The 13,601-nt window shown below is 43.0% G+C and overlaps 1 protein-coding gene across 2 annotated transcripts; it reads left to right on the top strand.

The window, feature by feature from the left end:
• The first annotated feature begins 483 nt into the window (after window positions 1-483).
• LOC119888709 (UPF0449 protein C19orf25 homolog) lies at window positions 484-12,607 on the top strand. Of its 2 annotated transcripts, none has more exons than XM_038699411.1 (3): window positions 484-641; window positions 1,326-1,519; window positions 9,541-12,607. In XM_038699411.1, exons 2-3 carry the CDS (start codon window positions 1,378-1,380, stop codon window positions 9,720-9,722), a joined length of 324 nt encoding a protein of 107 aa, XP_038555339.1. In that variant the 5' UTR covers window positions 484-641; window positions 1,326-1,377; the 3' UTR covers window positions 9,723-12,607. The 2 variants fall into 2 exon arrangements, with proteins under 2 accessions (XP_038555339.1, XP_038555338.1); XM_038699410.1 differs by having other exon boundaries at window positions 485-641; window positions 1,353-1,519.
• The last annotated feature ends 994 nt before the right edge of the window (window positions 12,608-13,601 follow it).

Here is a 13,601-nt window from a genome sequence, read left to right as displayed (position 1 = left end):
GACAGTTAATGACTGAAAAATGTATTTTCTCAAGAGCAAAACAGTAACATGTGTCCCTTTCCCTTCCTCTAGACCTAATAAATGGTCCTTTTGTAATTTTTGTTAACTTTATTAACATTTAAATGCATACCAAGAGCATGACAAACATTGAGGCATCAACATATACATAAAAAATCATATTAAGGCTTCATATTCATCAAAACTACAAATTCACCAAAGGCAGCAGGATAGGTGTCAATTATAATCTGAACAAAGAAGGATAACTGCAGAAGTAAATAAAGAATAATAGTAAAGTAAAAGAATAAAAAGAGTTTGTTAACAGAAAAACACATTCTCATTTCTACAAAACATTCCAGTAGAAAATTAATTCTGTCTGAAGCAAATTTCCTCTGTGAGGAGAGCGTGTGACGTTTCACGAGGGCGTGGCCTTCGTGCGTCGACTGTCGACGTACTGACGTGGCAGGTAAGACGTTGACGTGGCGTGCTGTTTGCGTCCATTCTCCCATCCAGCAGCGCCACCGATGCATTTTCACCTGCTTTGCTCCCGTGTTGACCGTCCTGCGGTCCCATGTTAGTAGCAGGAGACGGTCTGGATCAGAGCTGAGACCCTCCCGCTGTTTTCCAGCAACACAACTTCACCGGTGAGCACCTACAAACTAATCCTCTTGGCCTGTTTAGTGAAAATGCCGAATTCCGTAGTGTAGTTGTGGAAGTTGAACTATAATTGCTAAACAGCACATATGTAACTGTCTTGTGTCTTTACCGAAGATCTTGGACGAATCTTAAGGAGTTTTTGTCAAATTCGGCTTAGAAATATTTCACGGGGCTGCAACGCATTTCCACGTAGAGACCGATTAAGTTAGCAATATTGTCCTCGGACGATACCTGCGCGAAACAGGTTTACTACTGTGCTAAAGTTATATAAGTTGATTCTTTATTGAAATAAATAATTGTTTGCTGTTGTGTTTTATGCCGAATTAAAGAGTTAACACGTAGCATTTCGGAAATGTATTTTAGTCAGTGTTTTGCAAGCTGTATACGTTCATCGACACATACGTGTAATTTAATAGATGCATTAAGAGAAGTCTGGTGAAGGTATCCTCCCTTCACGTGTGGGGCTGTGTATGTTGAATTATAGTACACAGGGAATACATCCTAAATAAAAAGTCGATGTTATTAAGCATAATATGTGCATAACATTCAGTGCCACTGTTGATCAGCAGTGCTTGGCCAGGTAATCAACGTTAACGGGGAACACCTGGAGGAGGAACCTGAGCGCGGGATTTGCAGCTGCTCTCTGTTCAGTCTCATGTTTGTTGTGGCAGGTAAACTGATGGACGGTTTGTGCACAGATGCAGGAGGTGAAGCGGCAGCAGAATGAATATTGGTTCTAAAAGTAAGAAGCGGGTGGTTCTGCCCAGCCGTCCTGAGCCCCCGACCGTAGACCAGATCCTGGAGGACCTCACCAAAGCTGCTCCCAACGATCCGGTCTTCAGCATCCTGGAGAAGACTGGACAAGGTGAGTCCACACAGACCTGCAGAGTCAACAGGGAGGCAGCTGCTGTAAGATAATGTTAAAATACAGTAACTCCATAAAACATAATGTCCAGCAGTGCACACTGTTGACTACATGTCAGTTTAGTCTCTCTTGTAGTTTACTGTCGGTCTCTCTTGTAGTTTACTGTCGGTCTCTCTTGTAGTTTAGTCTCTCTTGTAGTTTACTGACTGTCTTTCTGTGTGTTTGCTGACTGTCTCTCTTGTAGTTTGGTCTCTTGTAGTTTACTGACTGTCTTTCCGTGTGTTTACTGTCGGTCTCTCTTGTAGTTTGCTGTCGGTCTCTCTTGTAGTTTGCTGTCGGTCTCTCCTGTAGTTTGCTGTCGGTCTCTCTTGTAGTTTACTGACTGTCTTTCCGTGTGTTTACTGTCGGTCTCTCCTGTAGTTTGCTGTCGGTCTCTCCTGTAGTTTGCTGTCGGTGTCTCTTGTAGTTTACTGACTGTCTTTCCGTGTGTTTGCTGTCGGTCTCTCTTGTAGTTTGCTGTCGGTCTCTCTTGTAGTTTGCTGTCGGTCTCTCTTGTAGTTTGCTGTCGGTCTCTCCTGTAGTTTGCTGTCGGTCTCTCCTGTAGTTTGCTGTCGGTCTCTCCTGTAGTTTGCTGTCGGTGTCTCTTGTAGTTTGCTGACTGTCTTTCTGTGTGTTTACTGTCGGTCTCTCTGTGTGTTTACTGTCGGTGTCTCCTGTAGTGTACTGTTGGTCTCTCCGTGTGTTCGCTAACTGTCTCTCTTGTAGTTTAGTCTCTCTTGTAGTTTACTGTCGGTCTCTCTGTGTGTTTACTGTCGGTCTCTCTGTGTGTTTACTGTCGGTCTCTCTGTGTGTTTACTGTCGGTCTCTCTGTGTGTTTACTGTCGGTGTGTTTACTGTCGGTGTGTTTACTGTCGGTCTCTCTGTGTGTTTACTGTCGGTGTGTTTACTGTCGGTGTGTTTACTGTCGGTGTGTTTACTGTCGGTGTGTTTACTGTCGGTCTCTCGGTGTGTTTTACTGTCGGTCTCTCCTGTAGTTTACTGTCGGTCTCTCCTGTAGTTTACTGTCGGTCTCTCCGTGTGTTTGCTGACTGTCTCTCTTGTAGTTTAGTCTCTCTTGTAGTTTACTGACTGTCTTTCTGTGTGTTTACTGTCGGTCTGTCCGTGTGTTCGCTAACTGTCTCTCTTGTAGTTTAGTCTCTCTTGTAGTTTACTGACTGTCTTTCTGTGTGTTTACTGTCGGTCTGTCCGTGTGTTCGCTAACTGTCTCTCTTGTAGTTTAGTCTCTCTTGTAGTTTACTGTCGGTCTGTCTGTGTGTTTACTGTCGGTCTCTCTGTGTGTTTACTGTCGGTCTCTCTGTGTGTTTACTGACTGTCTTTCTGTGTGTTTACTGACTGTCTTTCTGTGTGTTTACTGACTGTCTCTCTGTGTGTTTACTGACGGTCTTTCTGTGTGTTTATTGTCGGTCTCTCCTGTAGTTCACTGACTGTCTTTTTGTGTGTTTACTGTCTGTCTTTCTGTGTGTTTACTGTCGGTCTCTCCTGTAGTTTACTGTCGGTCTCTCCGTGTGTTCGCTAACTGTCTCTCTTGTAGTTTAGTCTCTCTTGTAGTTTACTGTCGGTCTCTCTGTGTGTTTACTGTCGGTCTCTCTGTGTGTTTACTGTCGGTCTCTCTGTGTGTTTACTGTCGGTCTCTCTGTGTGTTTACTGTCGGTGTGTTTACTGTCGGTGTGTTTACTGTCGGTCTCTCTGTGTGTTTACTGTCGGTGTGTTTACTGTCGGTGTGTTTACTGTCGGTGTGTTTACTGTCGGTCTCTCGGTGTGTTTTACTGTCGGTCTCTCCTGTAGTTTACTGTCGGTCTCTCCTGTAGTTTACTGTCGGTCTCTCCGTGTGTTTGCTGACTGTCTCTCTTGTAGTTTAGTCTCTCTTGTAGTTTACTGACTGTCTTTCTGTGTGTTTACTGTCGGTCTGTCCGTGTGTTCGCTAACTGTCTCTCTTGTAGTTTAGTCTCTCTTGTAGTTTACTGACTGTCTTTCTGTGTGTTTACTGTCGGTCTGTCCGTGTGTTCGCTAACTGTCTCTCTTGTAGTTTAGTCTCTCTTGTAGTTTACTGTCGGTCTGTCTGTGTGTTTACTGTCGGTCTCTCTGTGTGTTTACTGTCGGTCTCTCTGTGTGTTTACTGACTGTCTTTCTGTGTGTTTACTGACTGTCTTTCTGTGTGTTTACTGACTGTCTCTCTGTGTGTTTACTGACGGTCTTTCTGTGTGTTTATTGTCGGTCTCTCCTGTAGTTCACTGACTGTCTTTTTGTGTGTTTACTGTCTGTCTTTCTGTGTGTTTACTGTCGGTCTCTCCTGTAGTTTACTGTCGGTCTCTCCGTGTGTTCGCTAACTGTCTCTCTTGTAGTTTAGTCTCTCTTGTAGTTTACTGACTGTCTTTCCGTGTGTTTACTGTCGGTCTCTCTTGTAGTTTACTGACGGTCTCTCCGTGTGTTCGCTGACTGTCTCTCTTGTAGTTTAGTCTCTCTTGTAGTGTACTGTCGGTCTGTCCGTGTGTTCGCTAACTGTCTCTCTTGTAGTTTAGTCTCTCTTGTAGTTTACTGTCGGTCTCTCTTTGTGTTTACTGTCGGTCTCTCTGTGTGTTTACTGTCGGTCTCTCTGTGTGTTTACTGACTGTCTCTCCTGTAGTGTACTGTTGGTCTCTCCGTGTGTTCGCTAACTGTCTCTCTGTGTGTTTACTGTCGGTCTCTCTGTGTGTTTACTGACGGTCTTTCTGTGTGTTTATTGTCGGTCTCTCCTGTAGTTCACTGACTGTCTTTCTGTGTGTTTACTGTCTGTCTTTCTGTGTGTTTACTGTCTGTCTTTCTGTGTGTTTACTGTCGGTCTCTCTTGTAGTTTACTGTCGGTCTCTCTTGTAGTTTGGTCTCTTGTAGTTTACTGTCGGTCTCTCTTGTAGTTTGGTCTCTTGTAGTTTACTGACTGTCTCTCTTGTAGTTTACTGACTGTCTTTCCGTGTGTTTACTGACTGTCTTTCCGTGTGTTTGCTGTCGCTCTCTCTTGGAGTTTGCTGTCGCTCTCTCTTGGAGTTTGCTGTCGCTCTCTCTTGGAGTTTGCTGTCGCTCTCTCTTGGAGTTTGCTGTCGCTCTCTCTTGGAGTTTGCTGTCGCTCTCTCTTGGAGTTTGCTGACTGTCTTTCCGTGTGTTTACTGTCGGTCTCTCTTGTAGTTTGGTCTCTTGTAGTTTACTGACTGTCTTTCCGTGTGTTCGCTGACAGTCTCTCTTGTAGTTTACTGACTGTCTTTCCGTGTGTTTACTTTCGGTCTCTCCTGTAGTTTACTGACTGTCTTTCTGTGTGTTTACTGACGGTCTTTCTGTGTGTTTACTGTCGGTCTCTCTTGTAGTTTGGTCTCTTGTAGTTTACTGACTGTCTTTCCGTGTGTTTACTGTCTGTCTTTCCGTGTGTTTACTGTCTGTCTTTCCGTGTGTTTACTGTCTGTCTTTCCGTGTGTTTACTGACTGTCTTTCCGTGTGTTTACTGACTGTCTTTCCGTGTGTTTACTGTCGGTCTCTCTTGTAGTTTACTGTCGGTCTCTCTTGTAGTTTACTGTCGGTCTCTCTTGTAGTTTGGTCTCTTGTAGTTTACTGTCTTTCCGTGTGTTTACTGTCGGTCTCTCTTGTAGTTTGGTCTCTTGTAGTTTACTGACTGTCTTTCCGTGTGTTTACTGTCGGTCTCTCTTGTAGTTTGCTGTCGGTCTCTCTTGTAGTTTGCTGTCGGTCTCTCTTGTAGTTTACTGTCGGTCTCTCTTGTAGTTTGGTCTCTTGTAGTTTACTGTCTTTCCGTGTGTTTACTGTCGGTCTCTCTTGTAGTTTGGTCTCTTGTAGTTTACTGACTGTCTTTCCGTGTGTTTACTGTCGGTCTCTCTTGTAGTTTGCTGTCGGTCTCTCTTGTAGTTTGCTGTCGGTCTCTCTTGTAGTTTGCTGTCGGTCTCTCCGTGTGTTCGCTAACTGTCTCTCTTGTAGTTTAGTCTCTCTTGTAGTTTACTGACTGTCTTTCTGTGTGTTTGCTGACTGTCTCTCTTGTAGTTTGGTCTCTTGTAGTTTACTGACTGTCTTTCCGTGTGTTTACTGTCGGTCTCTCTTGTAGTTTGGTCTCTTGTAGTTTACTGACTGTCTTTCTGTGTGTTCGCTGACTGTCTCTCTTGTAGTTTGCTGACTGTCTCTCTTGTAGTTTGCTGACTGTCTTTCCGTGTGTTTGCTGACTGTCTTTCCGTGTGTTTGCTGACTGTCTTTCCGTGTGTTTGCTGACTGTCTTTCCGTGTGTTTGCTGACTGTCTTTCCGTGTGTTTGCTGACTGTCTTTCCGTGTGTTTGCTGACTGTCTTTCCGTGTGTTTGCTGACTGTCTTTCCGTGTGTTTGCTGACTGTCTTTCCGTGTGTTTGCTGACTGTCTTTCCGTGTGTTTGCTGACTGTCTTTCCGTGTGTTTGCTGACTGTCTTTCCGTGTGTTTGCTGACGCTCTCTGTTGGAGTTTGCTGACGCTCTCTGTTGGAGTTTACTGACGCTCTCTGTTGGAGTTTACTGACGCTCTCTGTTGGAGTTTACTGACTGTCTTTCCGTGTGTTTACTGTCGGTCTCTCTTGTAGTTTACTGTCGGTCTCTCTGTGTGTTTACTGACGGTCTTTCCGTGTGTTTAGTTTCGGTCTCTCCTGTAGTTTACTGACTGTCTTTTTGTGTGTTTACTGACGGTCTTTTTGTGTGTTTACTGACGGTCTTTCAGTGTGTTTAGTTTCGGTCTCTCCTGTAGTTTACTGACTGTCTTTCTGTGTGTTTACTGTCGGTCTCTCTTGTAGTTTACTGTCGCTCTCTCTTGGAGTTTGGTCTCTTGGAGTTTGCTGACTGTCTCTCTTGGAGTTTGCTGTCGCTCTCTCTTGGAGTTTGCTGTCGCTCTCTCTTGGAGTTTGCTGTCGCTCTCTCTTGGAGTTTGCTGTCGCTCTCTCTTGGAGTTTGCTGTCGCTCTCTCTTGGAGTTTGCTGTCGCTCTCTCTTGGAGTTTGCTGTCGCTCTCTCTTGGAGTTTGCTGTCGCTCTCTCTTGGAGTTTGCTGTCGCTCTCTCTTGGAGTTTGCTGACTGTCTTTCCGTATGTTTACTGTCGGTCTTTCCGTGTGTTTACTATCGGTCTCTCTTGTAGTTTGGTCTCTTGTAGTTTACTGACTGTCTTTCCGCGTGTTTACTGTCGGTCTCTCTTGTAGTTTGGTCTCTTGTAGTTTACTGACTGTCTTTCCGTGTGTTTAGTTTTGGTCTCTCCTGTAGTTTACTGTCGGTCTTTCCGTGTGTTTACTGTCGGTCTTTCTGTGTGTTTACTGTCGGTCTTTCTGTGTGTTTACTGTCGGTCTTTCCGTGTGTTTACTGTCGGTCTTTCCGTGTGTTTACTGTCGGTCTTTCCGTGTGTTTACTGTCGGTCTTTCCGTGTGTTTACTGTCGGTCTTTCCGTGTGTTTACTGTCGGTCTTTCCGTGTGTTTACTGTCGGTCTTTCCGTGTGTTTACTGTCGGTCTTTCCGTGTGTTTACTGTCGGTCTTTCCGTGTGTTTACTGTCGGTCTTTCCGTGTGTTTACTGTCGGTCTCTCTTGTAGTTTGGTCTCTTGTAGTTTACTGACTGTCTTTCCGTGTGTTCGCTGACTGTCTCTCTTGTAGTTTACTGACTCTTTCCGTGTGTTTGCTGACTGTCTTTCCGTGTGTTTGCTGACTGTCTTTCCGTGTGTTTGCTGACTGTCTTTCCGTGTGTTTGCTGACTGTCTTTCCGTGTGTTTGCTGACTGTCTCTCTTGGAGTTTGCTGACTGTCTCTCTTGGAGTTTGCTGACTGTCTCTCTTGGAGTTTGCTGTCGCTCTCTCTTGGAGTTTACTGACTGTCTTTCCGTGTGTTTACTGTCGGTCTCTCTTGTAGTTTGGTCTCTTGTAGTTTACTGTCGGTCTTTCTGTGTGTTTACTGTCGGTCTCTCTTGTAGTTTGGTCTCTTGTAGTTTACTGACTGTCTTTCCGTGTGTTCGCTGACTGTCTCTCTTGTAGGTTACTGTCTGTCTCTCCTGTAGTTTACTGTCTGTCTTTCCGTGTGTTTACTGTCTGTCTTTCCGTGTGTTTACTGTCTGTCTTTCCGTGTGTTTACTGTCGGTCTCTCTTGTAGTTTACTGTCGGTCTCTCTTGTAGTTTACTGTCGGTCTCTCTTGTAGTTTACTGACTGTCTTTCCGTGTGTTTGCTGACTGTCTTTCTTGTAGTTTACTGACTGTCTTTCTTGTAGTTTACTGACTGTCTTTCCGTGTGTTTACTGTCGGTCTCTCTTGTAGTTTGGTCTCTTGTAGTTTACTGACTGTCTTTCCGTGTGTTTACTGTCGGTCTCTCTTGTAGTTTGGTCTCTTGTAGTTTACTGTCGGTCTTTCTGTGTGTTTACTGTCGGTCTCTCTTGTAGTTTGGTCTCTTGTAGTTTACTGACTGTCTTTCCGTGTGTTCGCTGACTGTCTCTCTTGTAGGTTACTGTCTGTCTCTCCTGTAGTTTACTGTCTGTCTTTCCGTGTGTTTACTGTCTGTCTTTCCGTGTGTTTACTGTCTGTCTTTCCGTGTGTTTACTGTCTGTCTTTCCGTGTGTTTACTGTCTGTCTTTCCGTGTGTTTACTGTCGGTCTCTCTTGTAGTTTACTGTCGGTCTCTCTTGTAGTTTACTGACTGTCTTTCCGTGTGTTTGCTGACTGTCTTTCCGTGTATTTGCTGACTGTCTTTCTTGTAGTTTACTGACTGTCTTTACGTGTGTTTACTGTCGGTCTCTCTTGTAGTTTGGTCTCTTGTAGTTTACTGACTGTCTTTCCGTGTGTTTACTGTCGGTCTCTCCTGTAGTGTACTGTCGGTCTCTCCTGTAGTGTACTGTCGGTCTCTCCTGTAGTGTACTGTCGGTCTCTCCTGTAGTGTACTGTCGGTCTCTCCTGTAGTGTACTGTCGGCCTCTCTTGTAGTGTACTGTCGGCCTCTCTTGTAGTGTACTGTCGGCCTCTCTTGTAGTGTACTGTCGGCCTCTCTTGTAGTGTACTGTCGGCCTCTCTTGTAGTTTACTGTCTGTTTCTCTGTGTGTTTACTGACTGTCTCTCGTGTAGTGTACTGACTGTCTTTCCGTGTGTTTACTGTCGGTCTCTCTTGTAGTTTGGTCTCTTGTAGTTTACTGACTGTCTTTCTGTGTGTTCGCTGACTGTCTCTCTTGTAGTTTACTGACTGTCTCTCTTGTAGTTTGCTGACTGTCTTTCCGTGTGTTTGCTGACTGTCTTTCCGTGTGTTTGCTGACTGTCTTTCCGTGTGTTTGCTGTCGGTCTCTCTTGTAGTTTGGTCTCTTGTAGTTTACTGACTTTCTTTCCGTGTGTTTACTGTCGGTCTCTCTTGTAGTGTACTGTCGGTCTCTCTTGTAGTTTGGTCTCGTAGTTTACTTACTGTCTTTCCGTGTGTTTGCTGACTGTCTCTCTTGGAGTTTGCTGACTGTCTCTCTTGGAGTTTGCTGACTGTCTCTCTTGGAGTTTGCTGACTGTCTTTCCGTGTGTTTACTGTTGGTCTCTCTTGTAGTGTACTGTCGGTCTCTCTTGTAGTTTGGTCTCGTAGTTTACTTACTGTCTTTCCGTGTGTTCGCTGACTGTCTCTTGTAGTTTACTGACTGTCTCTTGTAGTTTACTGACTGTCTCTTGTAGTTTACTGGCTGTCTTTCCGTGTGTTTACTGACTGTCTCTCTTGTAGTTTACTGGCTGTCTTTCCGTGTGTTTGCTGACTGTCTCTCTTGTAGTTTACTGGCTGTCTTTCCGTGTGTTTGCTGTCTGTCTCTCTTGTAGTTTACTGGCTGTCTTTCCGTGTGTTTGCTGACTGTCTCTCTTGTAGTTTACTGGCTGTCTTTCCGTGTGTTTGCTGACTGTCTCTCTTGTAGTTTACTGACTGTCTTTCCGTGTGTTTGCTGACTGTCTCTCCTGTAGTTTACTGACTGTCTCTCCGGCTGTTTCCCTCCTCAGGCTCGTCCCGGCCTTCAGAGAGCGACGTGGACTTGAAGTTCCAGCAATGCCGTCAGTACCTGGAGCTGAACAATCGGCTGCAGGAGGTTGGAGATCGGCTGCTGAAACAGAGGATGGAGCTGCGAGCGGCGGGGGAACAGCTAGAGAGAGACGTGGCAGAGGTCAAAGGTCAAACACTCTGAAACTGTCCTCTCCTTCTCTGCTCGGGACGTTTTCAGTGCAGACGGCCCGGTGGCCCAGCTGCCAATGATGGACCTTGGTGGTGGTTCAGGAGCCCCAGTGTTGGCTGACCTCTGACCCCACGATTTAAACATGTGCGTTGTGCTGATGATGGCTGCTTCCCATTGGTTCGCCAGCTAAACCTTTAACGTGCAACAGCAGCAGCAGGACATGTTTGTATCAGCGGTAACTTAATAAGGCTGATTCAGTCATTACTTATCAATTAATCAATTTACTTTGTCAAATCAATTAACTTACAAAATATTACCATAAATGACATACATTTCCAGAGTGTTAAATGATGTTAAACTGACTGATATGTATTTTTTCTGGACACCATTTACTAAAAACTATTAAATTTCTTCTAAAATGAGGTAAAGCAAAGAGATGATCATGTTTAACAAGTTCAGACCAAGACCATAACCCCTAACCCTTAACTGACTCTAATCACATCCTTTGTCAGGTATCAGAACTGTAGAGTTTTTGATTTATCAGCCATTGTTGCTGGTCAGATCAGATATAAGTGTTTAGACTGAACTTGAAGTCCGTTTGTGGTCAGTCGTCGATAATTTGCCCTCCTCTGAGTTTTCCGTATGCACGCTCCTGAAGTAAAAATCCTAAATTATTCATCTTGTGTAGTCACATATAGAGAATAAGGGAACTCTGAAGCAGCAGAGCTGGAAACCCTTCACTGTTTCAAAGCGTCAAGATGGGGACATCTGTACGGCATTTTTATTGAAGGACTAAGTTCAAATTATTTCAAGTCTGTCGTTTAACAACAGTCAGATGGATATGGCAAGCAGTTTTAACATTTATTCCTTAAAACTTAAAAGGCGCTATTGAAAAGCTACTAGTACTTATTTATCAGTCACTAGTAAAATTAAAATGTTCCTATCAACAAGCCATTTTACTAGTCATTAATGAATGACCAATAACCCCAAACAATTTCTAGTAAGAATGAAAATATTACTAGTATCTTTTGGAATAGTTATTAACTAATGAATAGGTACTAGTATCCAAATAATAGATACTATTAAAATTTAAATAGTTACTAGTAACTAATGAAAATGTGATATCTGAACTGCAGAGCTCCATAGATTTCAGAGGCAAAAAAGTGCAATTAGTAACTAATGGAATAGTTACTAAATTAAGTATTAGTATCTAATCAATTGTTACTAGTAAAATGGAAAAAGTTACTAGTGACTTATAAATAAGTACTAGTAGATTTTAAATAGCGACTTGTAAGTTTTAAGGAATAAATGTTAAAACTGCTTGCCATTGCAGAAATGGATAGAAAGCCTTAGTCTCACCATGATGGGACCTTTTTTATTTCAGAAAAATATGTACGGTAATCAACGGCAGGAGGCAACTAATGTTTAGACCCTGTTTGAATTGTACCCAGAATTTCACACGTTTGTCAGTTCAAAAGATAATTTAATTCAAGAGTTGCAGTTTGTCGTGAAACTGTAAAGTAACATTTAGTTTCGTGTGAAACCGCTCAATGAACTAAATCTCTCGTCTTGCAAAATATACGTCACTGACATGTTAGCGCTGTAATGCTAAGCTAACATTCATTAGTAGCTTGCTACTAGCTAGGTAACTTAGCTATGTTCCACGCATAAATATAAGTCACCTGACGTGTTTAATCCAACAACTCCTGGTCTTTTCATCACATCATCTACACAAGGAAGCTCTTTGACGTTAGCTTCAGTAATGTGAGTTTTAATGACGTTAGCTTTTGTAGCTGGAGCTTCAGGGACGTTAGCTTCAGGGATGTTCCCTTCAATTAACTTCAGTAATGTAACATTAGATTCAGTTTGCTTCAGTGACATTAGATTCTGTTGCTGAGAGAAAGTTATGGCATCACGTGTGACTTTTGTGTTTGTCGTCTTTGTTTAAGTCTAAGAAAATGCGTATTTACAAAGACCACAAACCCAAAAGTCGCATATGTGACGCCATAACTTTCTCTCAGCGACTGAAGCTAACGCCACTGAAGCTAATGACGTAGGAGCTTGCGTCACAGAAGCTAATGTAGCTAAACTTAATGTCACTAAAGTTAACATTACTGAAGCTAACTTCACTGAAGCAAACATTGCTGAAGCTAACGCTAATGTCACTAAAGCTAATGTTATTGAACACATCAGGTGAGATACATCTGTGCTTGGAACATAGCTAAGCTACCTAGCTAGTAGCAAGCAAGCAATGAATGTTAGCTTAGCAGCACAGCGCTAAAATGTCATTAACATATGTTGTGCGAGACAAGAGATGTAGTTCATTGAGCGGTTTCACACAAAACTAAATGTTAATTTACTGTTTTAGGACAAACTATGGTGGACAAACTTGCTCTCTATCATTCCTTCTGTTCATACTGGACATTAGAAGATCCTGATGCTCTTTCACTGTAAGTGTTTGGGGTCACAATCCTCAGTCTTTTTTAGAACAAACATAGAAGTATACGAGCTTATCTGAAGTTAATATGAAGCTTCAGTTTGAGTTTATCAAATCTAGTCTACGTCGTTAAAGTTCTTCTTCCAGTCTTTTCCTACCGTCCCTCCACTGCGGCTCAGCGAGTAATAAATAGACGAGAACCTCCGGTATTTAAAACCAGTACGCCACCTATACGATATGTGGGTTGTAGTGATGGTGGTCTCCTAATTTTTGGCGCATCAATTGATCTTGTTTACAGGTTGACACCATCGAGTCGTCCGCTTCCGACGTTGTTTATCTACGCGTCTCCTCTTAAAACTGACTTCACGTTCAGTCTGAACACCTTTTGTTTTGACGAGGTGTCAGTGAATGTTACCCCTAACCCCAAAAACAAATAAAAAGCACTATGTTGATGATGAAATTGTTTTTCCTGTCCTGCGTCTGAGTGAAGGAAAGTCAACACAGCCGTTTTAATGAAACACATCACTTTTTATTGGATGAAAACATTTATTACGACACACCTCTGTTGCTTTGCCTATTTCACACGGCACCAAACGCCTCTGTGGTCTTGTTCACGCTCGAAAGGCTGGGACCTTAAGATCAGGTGACACAAGACATCACCTAATAACTTGTGTCCATTAAATTAAAGGTTTTTCCTCTAATCAATCTAATAATGTATCTGATTTCCAGTTTTGAAAACCAATTGATCCACATGCAAGTTCATAACATTATCTATGCAGAATATTTGTTTTGTGAATTGAGAGTAAATGCAGAGCATAAGGTACATTATTTAAACTTAATCTGCATTAGTTTGGACATGAGCTCGACTAAATTCTCATCTCCAGCCGGGCGTGAACAAATCAGCTGACAGTGACAAACTTCCAAGACCTTCGGATGGCGTTTAAACTTGTGCGTCTCATTCAAACAAATTTTCATCGTTTCATTCTGGTTTTACTTTCAGGGGCTGTTTTTTTAAAATGATTCTCGACCTACAAATCTGTCTTTTTAAGTATCAAATGCTCAACGACAGCGTTTATAAATCCACCTCCTGCTGTGGGCTCGAATAAAGGACAGAACATTTTGACTGTGAAATTATGACATCACTTCAAATTCTGTGGTTGTATTTTACCATTTATAAACCTGTGTGAACATGAGATGATCCATCCACTATTCAGTCAACTGCCATGGCGATACAAGAGTCTAGTTAGCAGAGGTGAGTCTACTCGCCTCATAGGATATGATTTTTATCAATCAAAAACAAAACAGGCGATTAAGTTCAGATTAGCAAAATAGCCTTGCTAGCAACAGAAAACTTGTGTTTGTCACCACATGAACTTCAACTTTAGGTCCAGTCAACATCCACAACCCCCCTGAAGTAGCTCTATGCCCGCCCCCCCCCCCAGTTGGAGAACCTA

The sequence above is a fragment of the Micropterus salmoides genome, unplaced genomic scaffold (assembly GCF_014851395.1).
Source record: "Micropterus salmoides isolate LMB-PRFRI ecotype aquatic unplaced genomic scaffold, ASM1485139v1 Ms_hic_scaffold_5, whole genome shotgun sequence".
Taxonomy (NCBI): Eukaryota; Metazoa; Chordata; class Actinopteri; order Centrarchiformes; family Centrarchidae; genus Micropterus; species Micropterus salmoides.
The sequence above is the reverse complement of the archived record's forward strand: the minus strand, read 5'-3'. Positions and strand labels throughout refer to the sequence as shown.

Coding starts and splice junctions, on each gene's coding strand:
- LOC119888709 (XM_038699411.1), top strand. CDS start 1,378: ATGAATATTGGTTCTAAAAGTAAGAAGCGGGTGGTTCTGCCCAGCCGT. Junction 1,520..9,540: donor CCTGGAGAAGACTGGACAAG/GTGAGTCCACAC, acceptor TTCCCTCCTCAG/GCTCGTCCCGGCCTTCAGAG.